The 21382-nt window shown below is 26.7% G+C and overlaps 1 protein-coding gene across 2 annotated transcripts in view; it reads left to right on the top strand.

Annotated features, from left to right (window-relative positions):
* LOC107442768 (LIM homeobox transcription factor 1-beta) overlaps positions 1–21382 on the top strand; it is a 116848-nt gene that overhangs the window by 16737 nt on the left and 78729 nt on the right. For both annotated transcript variants that reach the window (XM_043039029.3, XM_043039028.3), the window contains exon 3: positions 18711–18915. In XM_043039029.3, the coding sequence (XP_042894963.2) occupies positions 18711–18915 (205 nt within the window). The remainder of the gene's footprint in view (positions 1–18710; positions 18916–21382) is intronic.

Here is a 21382-nt window from a genome sequence, read left to right on the forward strand (position 1 = left end):
TCTAATTTCAACATATAATTCCAATTACAATAACATATATAGAGCATAAAAACTCTTCTTGGAGCATAAAATAATTTACATTGTTAAATTGTAATCCGTAAAGTTTTAATTCTGAATTTCATCATTATTTTTATAGAAAATGCTTTTGCAGAATTTGTTTTCAAATACAATAACATTTGAGAAAAGCTTTAAAAAATACCCATATTGATCAATAGATTGTAAAAATTAAATTTAAAATGGATCATGATATCATGATGTAAGAAAGTATTATTATTGAAATAATACATGATATTATATAAAATGTATACAGGATTTTAAAATTGAACAATTGTTTTAACCTGAAACAATTTATGTTTTGCAAATATTTTTCTAAAACAAACACATTCTAGTTAAAATCCTAAATTTTACGAGTATGACATTAATTTTACAGTGCTCCAATTTTTTTCAAAAACATTATGCTAATTTATAAGCCAGTTTTAATATGTATGATGAAAATATGATGGGTAATTCGTAAAAAAAAGTACCAGAAAAATTTTAAGAATCATAATGTGCATAAAAAAAATTTAATAACGTAGATATGTATTAATATAATTAAAAATGTTTCCAGAGAACTTATTTATCAAAATTAATTCATTAATTTCAGTTTACTTATTTATTTTGTTTACCTGTTTTAAATTAAGTATGAATAGAGTTTTATGCATGACAATAATTTTCACTTGCAGATAAAAGGTTTCAAAAAAATCATCTGAATTTAAAAATGGCAAATTTTGAATTGATAAAAGTAGGGGGAGTTTAAAGATCATAAGTGTTAATTCAAATCAGTATTCTTCTTCTAGTAAAAACAAAAAAAAGTGACAAGGAACAATAAAATTGGAGAATGATGTTTCTTTACCTGATGTTCGAAACTAAATATTGCTAAACCCGGTACTTTTGTAATATTGTTTTATAAGGATTTATTACCGTGCAGAATATAGTTAGATAAAAATATAGGATAAGGAATATAGTTAGATAAAAGAGTGATTGGCATCATACCACATATAAATGCACCGGCGTCAAAAAATATTATTGTTTGATGTAGTTAGATTTATTGCTGTACTAGATATTGGTGTAGCGAGAGATTACTGTGGTAATATTTAATTATTACATAATATTTATTGTTAATAAAATTCTTTAAAGGATTGCAGTATGAAAAACAGAAAAAAAAAATCGTAAGATTTTGAAAATAGATTACACGTGATTTTGTGTCATTTTACGAAACAGAAAGGATGATATAGAACCTAAGAACAGAAGAAAAAATGTTTCTTCTAAGCCAATACAATTGAAGAAATTATAATTTTCTCAAAATTATGCATGTTGAAATATTATTATTTCTTTTAAACTAAAAATTAGACGAGACTATTTTTTCCTCAAAATTAAGCAAGATAAGAAACCATTATTTCCCTTAAACCAAACAAGAGATGAGACAATTGTTTCTCGAAATTGTAAAAGAGAGGGTTCTTTTCTGCAGTTTGATTTAAAAGTCAGGAACCCATTATTTCCTTTAAACTAAACAATAGAAGAGACCACTTTTTTCATACTCAAGTAATAGCAGAACACATTATTTTCTCTGAATCAAACAAATATGCGAGACAATTTTTTCCCTCTAAATCAAATGATTGTTTGATCCAAGAAGCTGCTTTTAGCTTTGATATTATCTTTATTCAAAACAATAATATAAAGTATCTCTTGAATGTCAAAGTTGTCCCGCTTTACAATGTGCTCAAAACAAAATTTTTTTTTTGTTTTTTTTTTTGCGTATACAAATATTAAAAAATTCATTTCTAGTGAACAATATTAAATATTAATCCTATTCACCATCTATCCCAAAAAACAAACAAACGCTACCGGAAGTCTTGAGATCCTCTTCTGATGTCGTAACATTAAAGTGACTATTTCTTTTTTTGACGCTGCGTATTTGTTTGTACATGCTCGGAATACTTAGTTTTTCTTAATTTAATTTTTGGGACGTGATTTTGTGAAAGAATGTGTTCTTCATATTTTAAAATATCATATAATGATATAAAAATAAAGTACTTTGGGAAATTATCCTAAATTGATTTGCAATTACATGATAGTTAAGATGTGGATGTACGCAATTTGCACCAGCAGAAATTCTTATACGGGAATCTTATACCGGAAGTTGAAACAACCTCTACAAATACTGCCCCCTACCGTGGAAAACATGTAACGCGGTCGAGAATAAGGTGAATAAAACAACGTTTAAACTTCTACGTGGTAATATTTTTTTTTTCATTAAACAAAATCTTGGAAAGTATTTTGATTTCTGCCTTAAGTTAACTTTATATTTCGCTCAAATAAACATTGAAAATTTTTTTTCCTTATTTTTGTCCAACCACAAAAGTGTACAATAAACAAATCTACTGATTCATAGTTTACTTTGTGAAAACTCTTGATTCTATGCATGCTCTTAGGTCAGAAACCTCCCACATCACAAACAGTTCCCACGCGCTATGAGGTGCTACTTATGATTGTCCAAGTAGTCAGAACCGGGACTAAAAGAGGGCACAGCGGGAAGTCCGTTATATTTCGCACTTCAACACCTTCAAAGTTACAGTTAACAAACAAATGGGAACAAAATTTCGAAAAATGGGAAACAACCGGGAGCTTTTTGAAGTATCTAAGACGCGTTGACGCTTTTAATACGCGGCCTCCACCGACAAATTCAAATACAATGATCTATTCAATGAAAAACTCAATACAACTGAGTTTCCACGCTTATCATAATAGCTGAATCATTTTACCGAAATAAAATGATGTAATTTTGTGTTCGATACAGTGGAATAAAGTTGCTTTATTTTTTTCAAGAGGACTGTTTTTTTTTTTTGATGATTTATATGATAAAAGTTAGATTATGAATAAAAATTAGTTTGAAAGGAACGATAAGAAGTTTTCGAAAAAAAATTTCTATTAAAACGTGAAGAGTAAAAGAACTTAATTCAATAAGCATTTTGGGCTAAAATATTTTTAAATTTATCAAATTTATATATGACATCGGATGTATGGTATATGATATATGAAATATTTATATACGGTATATGAAATATCAAATTGTGCATATGATATCAACATTAATAATCTTTTAACCGACATATTTAACTGTTATCGGATTTAACTTTTAATCTGATGTATATAACTTTATTCCGATATAAAAGTTATGTTTTATGTCAGAAAAAAATTAAATTAGGAATTCCCTCTCTGATTAAGAAAAGTTTATAAATGCATAAATTGTGAAAACACTCAATACAATAAACATATGGCATTCATAGTTTAACTTATAAGTCTGATAAAAATTAACTTATTCGTAATTTAACTTTTATGTCTGTTAAAAATTAATTAATTAATAAAGTTTCTTAAGAGGGAAAAAGTTTTCCAAAAAGTTTTCCATAAATTCAATCGTACTTACTGATGTTGTTGAATCTCATAAATAGTTCGTATTTAAAAGATTTTAAAATATCTATCATTGTCGGACGTTATTTTGTTTTGCTGCGTTTTCTCTGACGAAAAGTAATGTTTTAAAATTTTATTAATCTATATTAATTTCTTTAGAAATGATAAAAAATTTATTTTTTATTTATTTTAGTGCTTTTCTTTATAATAAAAATCTATTCTATATTTAAATAGATTAAATAAAAATTTATTAATTTTTCAATTTTGAAAATATTATATTTTTTATTTTATGCCATCATTAAGATTAAACAGAAAAAAATAATATTATATATTACCAAATACTTATCGCTTGGATATTGAATGTCATTCAATTTTTACTTTAGTTAGAAAATACTTTAAGTAAATTTTTCTTAAATACATTTTTTTAAAAGTAAACTTAATAAATGTTTAAAATTAACTATTAAATTTTGATTAAATAAGAATCACGTAATTATTTTTATAGATAATTTATACCTCATTTTAATATGTTATAATTTAAATTTATTTTTTAGCTGAAGTTTTCCATTTTTAATACAATTCAATCACTAAATATTCATCTGAATCATGTTTTCATCGAGAGTGTACGATAGGGATTTTACTTAACCTTTCAGAGACTTGAAAATTTTCTAATAAATATCATAAGTTTTTTTTCAATAGATTAATTTTTTAAATTCCGTTTACATTACAATGAAAAAATTTTTTATTTACATTTTGAGTTATAGTAAAAACAAATTTGATTTTATAAAAATCAAATTAGGTTTAAATACCTTAAAGTTCGGATTTATTCAAGAATAGAAAATTAAATGCATTTTTTATTTAGGAGTCTTGTATCTTTCGTAGAATGTTGTTTCAAAACAAAACACTCCAGCTAAAATAGGATAAAAATAACCAATATTTTTTTCCTTTATAGGTTTGAAAAAAAAATATAACAAATAGAATATTGTTTTGAATAAAAACAATTTTTTGATTTATCTCTGAATTAAACGTTTTATTTTAAATTAGAATGATAAGTAATTTTCTTTCTATAAATGACATATTATTCCTAAATATTTTAAAATTTTAAATTCATTAATAAATTTAATGTCTCTTTCGTTTACAATAAAGCAATTTTTTTTTGTAATTTTGTTAAATATACAAGTTCAGCTAAGACTGAAAAATAGAATGAACAGATGAAATGCACCTATACTTAACAATATATCAATGTTCAAAGAGTAACAAAATTGAATAATAATAATTTATATGAGAAAATCAATTTCGGCCAATTTTTGAAAAAATAATTATCTTATTTCGTTTATATATGTTATAAAATATTCAAATATGCAGGGTCCGCGCTAAGCATTTGCCACCTCCCCAAATTAGATAAAGTCGGTAACTCAGGGGGAAATTTTTTTTTATTTTGGCGAAAGTATTGCCAAATAGTTTACGTTCTACCGAAAAGAAATATATATATATATATATATATATATATATATATATATATATATATATATATATATATATATATATATATATTATCCTCGATCTTACCATCGAACTTTTTTGAGCAAATCCTGTATTTTTTATTCGATTACAGTAATTTCCGTTAGATGCGACCATAACCAATAAGAATTATATGAAGTCCAGATACTGTAAGCATAAGCAAAAAGAGAGATTACGTAAGTATGAGACAAATTACCGTAAATTACAGATTAATACGTTCGTTGCCGGATCCCGAGACAAAATTCTTTCCTATTGTTTTTTTTCAATAAAACAGATTAAGTGGCAGAGCCCCCCTCCCCAAGATACATATTATCAATGAACTATTTTTGCAAAAAATACGTTTTCTCGTGACAATGAGATATACAAAAACGAGACAACCACATAATGTTGCTTCAGGTTTATCCTTACATTACTGCTAGTTATCAAAAATTAACCACAACCTATACCTATTTCTTTCCCATTAATTGCTCGATTACTCCTCCCCAACTGCAAAATCACTCTAGATTTGAGCTTGCATACTAATAATTATTCTATTCATAGTAAATTTGTATTTTAATTTGAAATTTTTTACGAGAAAAAATCAATCATAAAATGTTGTTAACTTTACCTTTGACTAAGAATTTCAAAAATACTTTTGATATTTGGCTAACTTACTGGCTAATAATTTAAAGTCCTTAGCATGGGCCCTGAATATGTTTTTTGGTTATGTTTTTCTTAAAAAAATACTATTATTTGTATTAAACTATGCACTTTGAAACTGGCTTAAGAAAAAAAAGTCGTAAGATTACAAGCGTTTTTTTCCTAAACTTTTATAGAACAGGCAAGATTATATTATGAGAATTATTGTACTCTTAGTTGCTTGCCTTATGAAATCTACTTTATTATATGCAATATCCGATAAAAGCAGTTTTCATGTTCATGCTATAAATTGATTTTCTAGAAAATATGGCTGTATTTTTTGTTTTTGTTTATAATGAAGGATAATATTGCATTAAACAGGATAATATTACATATTAATTAAATAACTTGTTATATACCTTTTTTATTGGAAGCATAATTTTTACGATTGAAGCGCAATTACTTTAGGAATAGAATACTAGATATTTTTTTATTTCAGTCACAAATCTGTATCATAGAAGGCCACACATAGTTAAAATGAAACATCAAAAAATAGGCTATAATTTAAGACACATTGAAAGAATATTAAATTATAATTAAATTGAAATACTGTTTATGTTATAAGAAATTTATTTATTTTAACAGTCGTGTTCAAGGATACAAATCATGCAAAATTAATAAATGTTTCTATTCTATTTTAATAACTATGTTATTATATGTATATTAACTAACTATAATAAGAAATTTTTCTTATAAAAACTTTTAAATGTAAATCTTTTATGTTAGATTTCAGAACTTTTGTCGTTTTTGTATTTTTAAAATTTCATGTATTTATTTATGCAAAATCGACAATCTTTTGTCTAAATTCATATGCCTGTATTTGTAATATTATTTTGTATTAAATAATTGATTGATAATTATTTTCTAAATAAATTAGTTTGAATTAACCATTCAAAACAATTTCAAATTAATATTTTTATAACAAATTTATTTTTATTAATTATTCCATTTTTTTATTAAAAATAAATTAATTATTTCCATAGGGATAAGACTATAGTTATTTTTTTTTTGGGTAAAGAAAATTTTACTTTTTTAATCTATTTTTGTGGATGCTAAGTAATAAAAAATGTATGTGCAATCTAATAATAGATTTTAATTGTCTATTATTTCATTTTCTGCTTTCTGCTAATTGTTTTTCCGTTGTTTGCTTTATTGCTACTTGATTTACATATATTTTCAACCTAAAAATAAGAGTAAACTTTTAAGAGAATCTTTAAAACCATTATTTTGTTACGGTGTCTTATAAAATCCAGAGTTTCTTATTACTTAAACTTCTGAAACTAGTAGAGAATCGCTTCAGTAATGATTTTGATAAAATTATCAATAGAATATTGTTTTATTATATGTGATAAAATTTAGTAACGTTATGATAATACCTTAGAACATGCCATGAAAATCATTTATTAGCTTAAATTTACTTTCAAGTTTTGGACGTTTTACTAAATTTGTGGTAACAACAACTGTAATTTTGAAAACCAGAATTTCTGGTAAACCGTTACTATATTAATGGAAAAATTACCAAATCAATGTTTTAAATACCCTTTATCTAATTTTCTAATACTAAAATTATATGTTCATTTTTATTTTTTACCAGAGATATTATTACCACACAGTATGATAATACCAGAATTCTTTATCTTCCTGTATATTGTATTTCAAGTATTTTTGAAAGTTTGAAGGCTCTTTTCTCGATTACTATTTTATTGTTCCATTTCTAAATTCAAAACGAAAAACTACCTGTCTACCTAGAGAATCTTGTGCATTTCGATATTAAAATTTATTAATAATAATTGAATAGACATACATTACTAATTTTACATAAATTTCTCGTCAAAAAATCAAGAAGAAAAAATGCAAAATTTATCTTTTGTTATTTTTTTTAAAAACTAATGACAGAAGTTATGTTATTAAATCACATTATGGTCATTGTTTTTTCAAAACAAACCAGAAATTTTAATATTGAAGAAAAATGTTTTTTAACACGTTAAAAATTAGAAACAAATTTTTAAAGTTTTAAATTTTTTAATGACGATTTAACAAAGAATAGCGAGCTCTTTTTAGATACTTTTTGTATTGTACCACAAATTTTTAAAAACAAATTAAAAATCTGTCCCCGAACTTCCTTAAAATAATGAAACAGTCATTTTTTAATTATCAAAAGTTAATAAAGAAAAAAAATGATTATTTTAGTGCTTAACGCATTGCAACTTTAGTTCTATAAATTGATTCATTTTTTATTTCAAAAAGCTTGAGCTCCAAAAATATATGTGATTGAAGCAAAATTTAAAATCAATAAAAATGGATAAAAATAGATATTGGAAAAATTCAATTATCCTTTTCATTCCCCAAACTTTTTTGATCTTTTTTGTCCAGTTCAAAATCCTATATTTAGAATCATCCATCATTGAGATGTCCTCATCCCCATGTCAAACACCGCCAAGTATTTTAACTGGGGAAAAAAACATAGGGATTTTCAACTGAAAAAGAAATGGGGGGTGTTTCTTATTTGAAAAAAGTGGATTGGAAAGTCGTCGTTGTTACCAGAAATAGAAGGATAATAACAAGTCCCAGGAGAAGTAGACAGCAATTTCTTCTTTCATTTATTTGTCAGGGGAAAAAAATGACACGTGGAAAATTTTTATTGATTTTTATTGATTTTAAACTAGATTAATAAAATCTGTAACTACATACTATAATGACTAATCTCACTCAAAATTTGCGTTTTCCCGCTGTTTTAATAAATTTTAAGTTTATTCGAATATTTTATTTTATAACCTGATTTGAATTCCCGATCCGATTCTGAGTTCACGACTATCAATATTCAACTCCGTGGCCTTGTAATTTTGAACCCAATCCAGAAGACAAGGGAGCTCCTGGATCAAGAAATGGGACAAACCAACTGTCGTTTAGGACTCTTTGATGCAACTAACTCTTATTTGCTCTGCAAGGAGAGGAAAACCATGAAAACCTTACACGGTTAGTCCGATGGCAAGACGACCCATGACTTGACGACCACTTAAGATTTATATATTTATATATACCGAAGAGCCATTACACCTGGTCCTGCAATTCCTTCACATTGCGAGGGGGTAGCGTGGCAGCACAAATGTGGTTTTTCAAGTAGGACCCAGATGCTCTATTGGATTAAGGTGAGGTGAATTTGGGGGCTAAGACATGACTTGAAAGTCACTGGAATGTTCCTCGACGATTCGATCCTTATGACATGGTGCATTATCCTGTTGGTAAACACCATCTCCCGCAGGAAAAACTGTTGCCATGAATGGGTGAACCTGGTCTGAAACTATGAAACTAAGTAGCTTACAGACGTCAGGGATTGTTCTATGAGGATTATGGGTCCTAATGTGCCCCATGAAAACATTGTTCCTGGGCGAGAAACCATGAAAACCTGGTCGAGCCCATTGTTATAGATGGAGGGTGGTCATAACGTAATGGCTCTTCGGTGTGTGTGTTTATATATATATATATATATATATATATATATATATATATATATGGAATGCTCCATTTCCTTTTAGGGTGGAGGAAGATCTGAAATGCACAGTATTTCCCACACTTTTGTTTATTTTTTAAGGTTATGGGCTATTGCAAGAAATAATTTATTAGTATTAATTATAATCGTGTTATAATATTTTTATAATAGTATTGTAATACTATTATAACAGTAGATATAATAGTATTATTACCACTGATCACATCATGCTGCTGATGTTGAAATCGTTGAAACCGCCTTGCTTAGCATTGAATCGAACATTTATCTTATCTTATCTTACAAGAGAATTCATCCTTCTGATTATTTTTTTGGTATGGGGTTTTTATCTTATCTCTGGAACTCAAAGTAGGATATAATAAGTAATGCGTGAAAAACTTATTAACTAGAGTCTAAAATCAAACTTATTTCTTCAGACTGAAAAATAGATGAATGAAACCGAGGGTTTATGTTGAATTCAAAGCAAACGCAAACGATGTGCTTCATCAAATAGTATATTGAAATTTGTTTTGCAGTTGGCTAAATCTGCATAAGTGTTCTTAACAACTACGCTAGCGATTGTGAAATAAAAATCTGAAAAAATAATTCAAAAAATGTGATTTTTGTTTTGTCTTTAGCTAAAAGCTTACAATCAACATGTATTTAATTCGAGTCATACAAATCCTAGATTAAGTATAAAAAGAAAATTTATTAATATGACTGAAATGAAAAAAAAATTGAGAAATCCGGTGATTTATTAGGAGGTCACCATTTTGGCAAAAAAGCTACGATTTTACATAAAAACGCTTGGAATAATATCAACACCTATTTTTTTTATAGGTTTCAAACGAATAGTTTTCAAACGATTGAATAAAATTCATTTTAAATAAAATCTAGTGTTAAATAGATAGGCTCTATATTTTCTTCTATCCTTTGATAAATTATGGAATTTTCATTAAAAAAAATTTTTTTTTTGGCGTATTAAAACTTTATACATTTTTTAAAGTCAGGAGAATTTTTCTTGAGTTGTACGACATTCTAAACATCTTCTCTATAGATTTTCCAGGGGGTTATTACAAGTTTATTTCTTCTAAAAACATTAGGCTGAAACTCGAATCATTAAACAAAACTCGAATCGTCATCATCAACAAATTAAAATAAAAAACAATTTTAGTGTACAAAATTGTAAATAGTATACAATAATTCATTAACAGCGAAAAAAAAATATTCCACCGATTGGCTTCAAAATTGGGTTCAAATTTTGTGAAGTCAATGTTAAACTATGTGACAAAATATTTGAGAAATATCAAAGTCCAAGATCGAAAATGTTCGAGTTTTTCTTGTTTAGCTGAGAGGGCTTATTGGCGAGCACTAAAAAGGAATCGAAAATAATATAGAAAAAAGAAAGCAATAATAGATCTTCATCGGTTTCTTCAGTCCACTGCTCGCCAAATAAAATAAGCCAAAGCATACTTTCTTCTTCTAAAAGAGGATTTATTATTATTTTTGTTTCTTAAGGAATCGACCCGAAACATTCGGTTTGTTCTGCAGTTGATTTTTTATTCTTATAGAGTACTTAGTTTTTTTGGTTGAGTATTAAGAACCCAATTTTATTGTTCCACAGTTATGACTCATAAATACGGAATGCATTTTTAATTTTTACCTTATGCTGCGGATAAAAAATTTAAATTATTATTTTAGATTCCAAGATGGAATGTTTGGATCTGAAAGAAGGACTCATAAATTTATCATCTAGTATTAAACTTCCCCAAAAGAAGTTTATTTACTATATTTCAACTTTTAAGAGCTGTCAAGATCTATTTTAGGATAGTTTCAAGAAAGAAACGGTAGATGTTTTTATTGTTTTAGCAAAAGCTTAATTGAGACGGTTTGAAATAATTACTTACGATCTATTATTTGCAACTTTTGCAATTTGTTTTTCACATTGGCAACTTTTGAAAAATAGGAAATTTCTAAAATAGTTTTTTAAAAAAGATTTATTATATCAATTACTTATTATATCAAAAGACTTATTACATCAAAAGACTTATTATATCAATATTATTAACAAAAGACTTATTATATCTTACAAAATACTTATTACATCAATATTATCTCCATATTATATCAATTATTTTTAAAGACATATCTAATTTAATTTTATGATGTGAACTATACTTTAGTTTTATTATATTATATGGGTTTTTAGAGTTTAATTTCATTGCATTTTCTCGCCGATATTTACTCTTTCTTAAAAATGTATCTGGGAAATTCTTTTATAATTTTAGAGACAGTGGTAATATTTTGAAAGAATTTCAATACCACATTTTACATGATATTTCTCTCACACTATTTATTTAAACAGAAATGATTCCGTAAAGATAATCAATATATAAAGTTAGAAAATTTTTTTTCTGAGAGAAATAAAATGCAGTAATTCTTTTACAATGATGCAGTGATAAATCTGCTGTTTTCAGAGAAGCAAATTACAATTAAATGAACAATAGAATTATGCTTTTTGAAAATTACAATGTAGTTTCTCTGCTCGAATCAGTACATTAGTTCTTTCTTAAAAGTAAAGCAACTGTGCAACTGTTAAGATAAAGCTGATGCTTTGAGAAAAGCAAACTTTAATGTGGAGTGCATGAGCCACGATAGCTCAGGGGATAGAGCGTTCACCTTTCAATGAGGTAAACCTGGTTCGAATTGCAAACATGTCTGGTCGATACGAATTCCAGCTCGCGCCGACTACGGTGCTGATATGAAATATCCTCAGTGGTAGACGGATAATGGGTTCGAGTCTACTTGCTGTCAAGCTAATCGTAGTAGGTTCTCGTGACCTTCCTCTCTGTAACACAAATGCAGGTTAGTTCCATCAAAAAGTCCTCCACGAAGGCAAATTTCTCCCAATGCTAGATTCAGGAGTTCCCTTGTCTTCTGGATCGGGTTCAAAATTACAAGACTGCATAGTTTAACATTAGTAGTCGTAAACTAAATAATTGGGTCGGCTGTTCAACGACGGTTATAAAATAAAAAATGTGGTGTGCATTATATTTATGTTTTGTAAAAAATTATGATATAGTCCTCTGCGTGAATCTATGATTTACGCACATATATATATATATATATATATATATATATATATATATATATATATATATATATATATATATATATATATATATATATATATATATATATATATATATATATATATATATATATATATATATATATATATATATATATATATCTACGAAACTTCTACGAAAGTACTAAGAAACTTCTACGAAAAAATCTACGAAACTTCTTTTACCTATCGAAACAGACTGACATTTAAGGAAAGTGTCCTCTGAATATGAAGACAGGATTAATTTAATACAAGAATAAAGACTTGACTATATGTTAATATTCTTACTTGTTTTAAAGTATTAATACTCAGCATAATTCCCAACAACTCAGAAATTTAATTATTTTCTTAATTTTGAAATCTTTTTTTTTCTCTATTAGAGAGTTTAAGAAAAGAAATCTCTGAATTTGAATTATCTGTAAATAAAATTTTAACCCAGTCAAAATTTCAGCATGAAAACTTAAATTCCAGTAAAAAAATTTTATTAATTAGAAAAGAAGTTAAGGAGGATTTCTTATCGTCGTTTCTTCATTAAATATAGCCAAGCAACCGAGTAAAAAATTTCGTGAAAACTTCTATGAAGTTTTTCGAAATAAATCTGAAATTCCCTTTTCTGCTTTAGAATACCTAATTATATAATAACTTCTTAAGGAACGTCAAGCATTTTAATAATTAGGTCTCACATGACAGCGTTCAAAATAATCTTGGTTTTATTTCTTGTCAGATGTTTTCATTAATTTCGATTTTCCAAGCGTAATTAATATACTTTTTTCGTAGGAACATCAAATACAATTAGTGATTAAATCGATAGAAATCATTTAGCAGTTGATGAATGGATTATTTTATTTTGTGTTAATGAACAAAAAAAGTTTGTTAATATCGAATGTTTTTGAAAAATCTGTTTTTTAATTAAGTTTGAATGGCAAAACTTAATAAAAAATTTCATGTAATTTTAATTTAAAGTGATCTTTGTTGAATTATAATGCATTACCCACAATCACCGAAATGCGATATTTTAAAATATTTTTTAAGTTCTCAAACTGTTTAGTATAATGAGCAGTTATATGTTGATAGTAAAAGATTATCCATTCAATGCTTTTAAAATTATTTATGTTTTGAGATTTGTTGTTTACAAAATTAAAATATGGTAAAACAAATTTTTTTTACTTATTGTCTTTTGTTTGACAAAATTTCTAATAATTAAGAAACATCAAATGCAAAAATGACAGAATCAAATTACCTGGGATATTTCAATGGTTCAGGGTTATTTAAAATTGTAAATTTCTTTTAATTCTTTTCTAATTTACATGATAAAAAATTATTTTTTGTTAAACTAATTATGATATTTCCAAAATAAACAGGCTAGGTCAATTTTTTTAAAGTTTAAGTAATAACAGATCTATAAGTAATATAATCGAGTCTAACCACTTTTTTTTTCTTCAAATACTAAAAAATTATTAGAAGTGTGCAAGCATCATTTAAAATAGGTGAAAAAGTTTTAAAAATATTTTTAGAAAAAACCAATAATGAGAAAATATGTTTACCATTCTTCTTAGATTACTTTTTTATTGACTATTTCTTAAAATTTTTACTTTGCAAGACTTTTTTAGATAAAAGTCCACTTTATAGTTTTTAGAAATATGTTAAGGCATATTTACTTAAAAAGATTTAAAAAAAATACTATATATATTGTAAGAAATTTAAAAAAAAATCAGAAATGTGTAAAAGGATGACTAATTACAAATAGTACGTATGGTTTTTTTTTAAAAGTCGTATCTAAAAATACACCATAAGCGCAAAAGATTTTTTCACCACAAATCGTTATAAACCATCCTTTTACACAAATTACAATTGCATTAATGACAGAAAGTATAATGCCTTCTTATTGATAATGTAACCTCTTTTTTAATTTTTAAATTTGCAAGAAAATTGTTTTTCTAATTAACCAAAAGAAATAAGTTACATTTTTACACACTACTTACTACTAAAATAATTTGAATTTCAGAAATACTTTTGGGGAAAAAATTGTAAGGATCTTTTTTTATAGATTCTTTTTTTGGAAATTTTTGATACAAAACCATTGAATTAATTTACTTAAAATCATGACATCTAATATCAATGAGCAAAAATTGTTGAAATGTTGTAATTTAGAAATTAATAGTTATAATATACTTATTCAGTGTTTATTATATTTACTATTCTATTACAATACTACGTATTTTCTTCATTATTCGTTATTTCTATGACGCTTATTATATTACTGTAAAAAATTCCGGATCAGGTTACGGTATTGGCCCCTACAGTACAGCATCCATAAAATCCATTTTTACCGTCAAGTTGCACACCGTACTTTTTACATAAATATTAGCTGCAAAATCATTGAATCACTGCAATTAAATAAATGTAATATTTTTACAGTAATATTTATTTAATTGCAGTGATTGAATGATTTTGCAGCTAATATTTCGGTAAAAATTACAGTACATCAAATTCTTTTGTTCCCTAAAACTTTGCGGTAAAAAGTACCGGCACCCTGAATGCCTGTGCTTTTCACTGCAATTTTATCTGAATTTTTTTACAGTTTAAAATGGTCTGAATTTCTTACAGTTTTTACAGTTACAGTTATTAAAATTAAAAATTTTATTGCATCTCAAAATAACTTAACCAACTAAAACAGTAAAATAGTATCACAGTAGATAAAATATTTCATAAATATCGTTCAGCTATTTATTAAAAAATCTAAAAAATGTTTTCATACAGTCTCAGAAAATTTTTAAAAAATTTAAAGTTTAAAAATTTGTCAAAACTTGTATATTTTGAGTGTACGCGTTTTTGCGTTTCAAAATTAATTATTTATAGAATATCCTGATCAATTAGAAATTATACGCATCTAAAAATGATTAAATAAAACCCCATTCTACTTGAACTAAGTACGTTTGGAAAAACAGTTTATTAACATCTGAATAACTATTACACATAATTTAAATAAGGACATTTATTCATTATAATATAGAAGTTATATGTATAATATAATGAAGTTATACGTATGTATAAGCTAATTACAAATGTATTTTATAAATACATTCAGTATGCTGTATAAATACATTTGTAATACGTTACATTTTTTATTAAAAATCTGAAAACAATTATCACAATGTTTTGTACATTTTGTAAAAAATTGTATTATAGATACTCTATTTTTAAAGAATCTAAAAGATGCTAATTGATTTCTTGAAGTGTCTGAATTTATAAAGCTGATTGATTTTGAATTATTCGTAAAAAATGCTCTATAAGTAAAACGTTAGCTAATTTTTTAAAACTTCTTAAGTTTTTTTCATTAATTAGGAGATCCTAATTAGCTTCATGAAAATGCAATTAAGAGCCCTGATGAGAGAGGGACAATTAACTTTAAATGCAGTTGGGAGAGAAAAAATAAAACTTTCTAAGTAAAAAGTTTTTTTTTTCTTTTAATGAGACAAAAAATAAAGTGACAAATTTTTTTTCGCGAAGAGTAACTGCACTCATTTTTATCTCTACAATGATACAAAATGGTCAAGTTTTTTTAGGCCCATTTATTTAAAAAGGAGAGCAATAGTTTAAGGAAAAAATATTTTTAAAAATTTTATTGATCCATACTTGGTCCGTTCGTAATTATTAAATGTTGAGAAACTACGAACCTATTGTTAATTTCTTTCAGAAAATTGAATTCTGTGTATACAATGTGAACGGCACATTGGTTATAAACTTGGAGGGGAGTTAAGGCAAATCAAAAAGATTAAGAATAGCAGAGTAACTCGAGTTCAAAATTGTCATTGTACGCCGCTTGGGGGGTTAGTTCACATTTGAATCGGAACTTTTATTTATCTCTTATTTTTTTAGGTAAATTTGTGTTTTCTAATGAATATAGTCAGAAATTACAACTAAATAAGCTCTAGAATAACTGTTTATCGTAATTTACTGATTTGGCAAGTTAATTGGCGAATGCCGTAAGTAATCGCCAAATCTATAAGCAACGATTTAAGACCTATATCAGGGCCTATCTGGACGCAAGTTTAAGTAATGATTATTAGAAAACGTAAAATGGGGATAAAAAAGCTAAATCAAAGTACTAGTTGACGCATGGACATAAGTAGTTCAAGGGCTTTTAACAACGTATTGTGTCATTTCCAGCCACATTACTATGTTATTCTGATGTCGATGTTACGACCATGTTACGATGTGTCCTACCTCCTAAGTTTCAACTGCCGTACAGAATCACTAAGTATCATGCAATATTGTAGTAATCATATAAAGGGATCACATAGCCATGACGGTTCAATTTTTTGTACTTGATTAAGGGATATTTTGGTTAAAACTGAACGGAACACATTTCATACTATGATGGCTGAGGCAATACTTTGCTGATATCACTATTCAACCTGAAAGTAGATCCCTTTATGCACAATATATCAAATATTGCAGTTATTTTAAAAAATATTATGATTAAAAGTATTTGTATCGCTGTTCAATCTATAATTGAATTCCAATAATGTGCACAATATTAAAAATATTACAGATATTTTGAACGATATTGCGTATCACTGTTTAGTTTAGGATCGGATCCCACTCAATACGTACAAAGTTAAAAATATTGCAGCCTTTTAAATCAGATTGTGGTTCAAATTTACTGCAGTCATATTAAAATTATTGAAATATCAAGATTAATTTTATTTTTGAGCAAATTAGGTCTCTTTAAACTTTATTACATGATTGTTGGGTACAATTTGAACAAAAACCAGGTTTAATCTTTTACTTTATGAAAGCTTACGTTTTAGTCGTAGGATATTATGGTTTGTTTAAAAGATTGAGAATATTATTTTACTTGATTATACGGAACAACAATTTGAACGGAAATCTGGCTCAGCCTTTTACTTTATAAAAGGTTGCGTCTTGTTCACACGATATTATGGTTTGTTTAAAATATCGAAACTAGGATTTCATTTGATTATATGATAGTAGGGTTCAGTTAGAACGGAAATCTGGTTCAACTTTTCACTTTATGAAAGGTTACGTCTTATTCACACGATATTGTGGTTTGTTTAAAATATCGAAAATAGGATTTTACTTGATTATATGATAGTAGGGTTCAATTTAAACTGAAATCTGGCTCAATCTTTTACTTTTTGAAAGATTGCGTCTTTTTCACACTATAATATGATTTGTTTAAAATATCGAAACTAGGATTTTACTTGATTATATGATAGCAGGGTTCAATTTGAACTGAAATCTGGTTCAACCTTTTACTTTATGAAAGGTTACGTCTTATTCACACGATATTATGGTTTGTTTAAAATATCGAAGCTAGACTTTTATTTGATTATATGATAGTAGGGTTCAATTTGAACGGAAATCTGGATCAACCTTTTATTTTATGAAAGGTTACGTCTTATTCAAATAATATTACGGTTAGTTTAAAATATCGAAACTAGGATTTCACTTGATTATATGACAGTAGGGTTCAATTTGAACTGAAATCTGGTTCAACCTTTTATTTTATGAAAGGTTACGTCGTATTCACATAATATTATGGTCACATAATATTATGGTATCGAAAATATTATTTAATTTTAAACATAAATAGTAATGTCGAAGTAATTTTTCTAAGAATATAATTGCAGTGGGGAAAATCGCACTGACCATGTCAACCTTCATCTATGCTAAGGTTCCCCACCATAGAATCGAGTTAACATATCTTATATACTAGTGAATTGGAATTGTATTTTTGTAGTGGTAGACACACTGCAGTACTCCCCCACCAGAATTATAGCCGTGGTAGGATTCGATGAACTGATACCACCAGTTGTATCATTGCTGTTTTGTGCGAAACCGGGAGTGCTGTGTTAAGATCATCGTGCTCTTGCTGATCGCGAGAGAGGTATTAAGTTCACGGTCGTGGTTGCTCTTATGTTGCTATTAGCAGTCACGTGTATGCTGCCAACGTTGTGTGAGATCAAGACAGAGTATCAACAGCACGAGGAGGCGCATAACGACGCAGTCACAAGTAGCAAGTCAACTGTTCGATGTGGACATTCAGTCGATGTTGTCGCATTCAAATGAGCGTTACTGTCAAGGTAGGCGCGTTCACATTACGTCCGGATCCCCAATGTGGGGAGAGTCACATCGACCATGTCAACCTTCATCTATGTTAAGGTACCCCACCATAGAATCGAGTTAACATGTCTTATATATTAGGGAATTGGAATTGTATTTTTGTAGTGGTAGATACACTACAATAATTCATGAAGGAAATATGAAGAAAGGAATTTTCTGGAATAGGATTTAAAAAATAATCTCTTCGTTAGTTTGACTAAAAATAATTTAAACAACAGGTCTCTAAAATGTATGTACAGAATTCAATGTATTTTCGTATATTTAGTTTCGTAAGCAGATTTTCTTTTTTATAATTTTCAGGAGGTGCGGGCACCATCCGCGGGGGCAAAATGAAAAAGGAGTTGTGTACGGCGTGTCAACAGCCCATCATTGACCGCTACATCATGCGAGTGATGGACAATTATTGGCACGAAGGATGTCTAACATGTTCTGTCTGCCATATTCATCTATCTCACACATGCTACTCCAGAGACAGAAAGCTTTACTGCAAGGCAGACTACGACAAGTAAGTACTTGCTACAACATCACTTATTGTAGAAAATGCTACTCTCGGCCACCGCAGCATTATTTATTTTATTTCTAAAAGCTGTGAGTGGCATCAGTTTGGCTTGTTTATAATTTTTATGGAACGTTTGTGTTTTGGGCTTGTCGTTAGTTCTGACTTGTTTTATTTATAATAAATGTTTTGTCCTAGTTAATTCTTCGCATTTTATTAAATAATTTCAAACTCGATCTTTAATATTTATAAACCCTGCAAGCCGGATAAGTTTTTCGAACAGTTTGCAACACTTATCTGTAACAAGTCTGGAATATTAATTTTGTTTTATTATATTGTAGTTCATTTTTAAAGAGTTTTGGCATCTGGAATATTGTTCGTAATATACAGTTTATTTCCATAAACATTTTAAAGTTGTGCTTTGGCATCTAGGATATTGATTGGAATATACTAAACTATAGTTTATTTTTAAATTTGTGCTTCGACATCCTGGATATTGTTTGGAATATATTAAATTATAGTTTATTTTTTAAGGAATTTTCAAAGCTGAGCTTTAATCATCTGTGGTATTGTTTGCAATATACTAAATTATAGTTTATTTTTAAGGAATTTTTAAAGTTGTGTTTTACCAATCTGAATATTGTTTAGAATTTACAAAAATATAGTTTATTTTTAAAAATTTTTTAAGACTACGCTTTGGCATCTTGGATACTGTTTTCTAAAATACTAAATTATGGTTTATTTTTAAAGAATTTTTAAAGTTGCTCTTTGGCATCTTGGATAGTGTTTGAATTAAAACGAACCGTAGTTTATTAAACTGGTTGGTATTGTTTGCATTTTACTAAACTGTAGTTTATATTTAAATTGCTTTAAGGCTCTGAAGTTTTGAATGTTGTATTAAATTGTAGTTTATCTTTAAAGAATTTTTGGAGCTACGTTTGGTGTCTTTATTGTTTGTACTAAATAGTATTTATTTTAAAAATAAATTTAGTTTAGAGTTTAAGAGTTTTGGATATTACTGGTATTATACATTAACGTATATAAAATATAAGATGTCGAAAAATAAGAAAAGTAGAGTTCCATATTATTACATCTTTCTACATTACATAAACTCTGAGTTTTAAATTTATTATTTATCTTAAATTGATATAAGTTGGTATTGGTTAAGTATGATGTAATTGATGTTAATGAAATTGATACAAATAACTTAATTGGTATAAGCTTACTCAGTTGTAATAAAAGACATTTTTAGAGATATTTATACGGTAAAAATAAGAAATAACAATTTTTTTAAATTGTCTCTCTATAATATTTAAAAATTCATAGAAATGTTTTTTTGCCGCAATATTTTTTATTCGATTTTTTTATGTTATTAAATTTATTTTTTTTTTCAATATTTTATTTTAAAATAAATGAAGGCTACAATTTTATACAGCAATTTTATAAATACATATTTGGAAAAAATATTTTTATACAATAATTTCAAGATACGAGAAGTTACTGTATTGAACAAACTAACACATTTGTTTAGAAGGGAATATTAAAACTATTATTTTTACCAAATTAATTTTAAAATATTTACAATCTTTATTTTAAAAGTCAAATTATTGTTGAAAATAGTATCCAGAAAAAATACAACCGCAATTTATATTGAACCAAAAGCAAAGGAGATCGCAAAACAGTTGAAATAAAACAGCTTAAAAATACTCTTAAATAAGACTGCTTTGCATAAAGTAGTTACAAATAGTCTAAAATGTATTGGTACTGAATTAGAAACATAATTTAAAATTATTCATTGAATTAAGAAATGAACTGATTTAATTGAATAAGTAATTTATTATCTTTCAATGCCTTAAAAATTATTGAATTAATTGAAGAAAATATTGTATAATTAAATCAGAATTATTGTATAATAATATCACTTAAAAATATCTCCCAAAATAAGATTAGCCAGCATATTAATTCACACTAATTCAATAAAGATGAAGTTAGCATTTTTCTGATATTAAAGAATGTAGTAATTTCATTTAGAGTAATTTATTAGATGAATTTCAGAATGTTTCGTGATATATCATAATTTGATTACGACTATAATTTGATTATGACTTAGATATGAAGATAACTTACAAATTCTACTCTAGCATTTTTTTAAAAAAAATGATCAAATGAGTTTATTTTAAGTTGAATTTAATAACCGTGATGCTGGCTTAAGGATATCATTTTCTTGAATAGTTTAATATAAAGTTTTAGAGCTTAAAATTTAGAAATTAAAATGGAAAGAAAATTTTTATTTTTTCTGTTATGCTACATATTTTGTTGATGATAACCTTATTTTAATTAAATTGGGGTAAATACCAATGAGATTTGTTGTTGACAATGATTAAAATATGTTCATAGTTAAAAATGCAATTTGAAAATATTATTTTATAAAATTCAGCAAAGTTACAATGCAATACTATTCTGCTTGCTTAATAAA

Source organism: Parasteatoda tepidariorum, chromosome 10 (genome assembly GCF_982258835.1).
Source record: "Parasteatoda tepidariorum strain Cologne lab strain chromosome 10, Ptep-v5.0, whole genome shotgun sequence".
Taxonomy (NCBI): domain Eukaryota; kingdom Metazoa; phylum Arthropoda; class Arachnida; order Araneae; family Theridiidae; genus Parasteatoda; species Parasteatoda tepidariorum.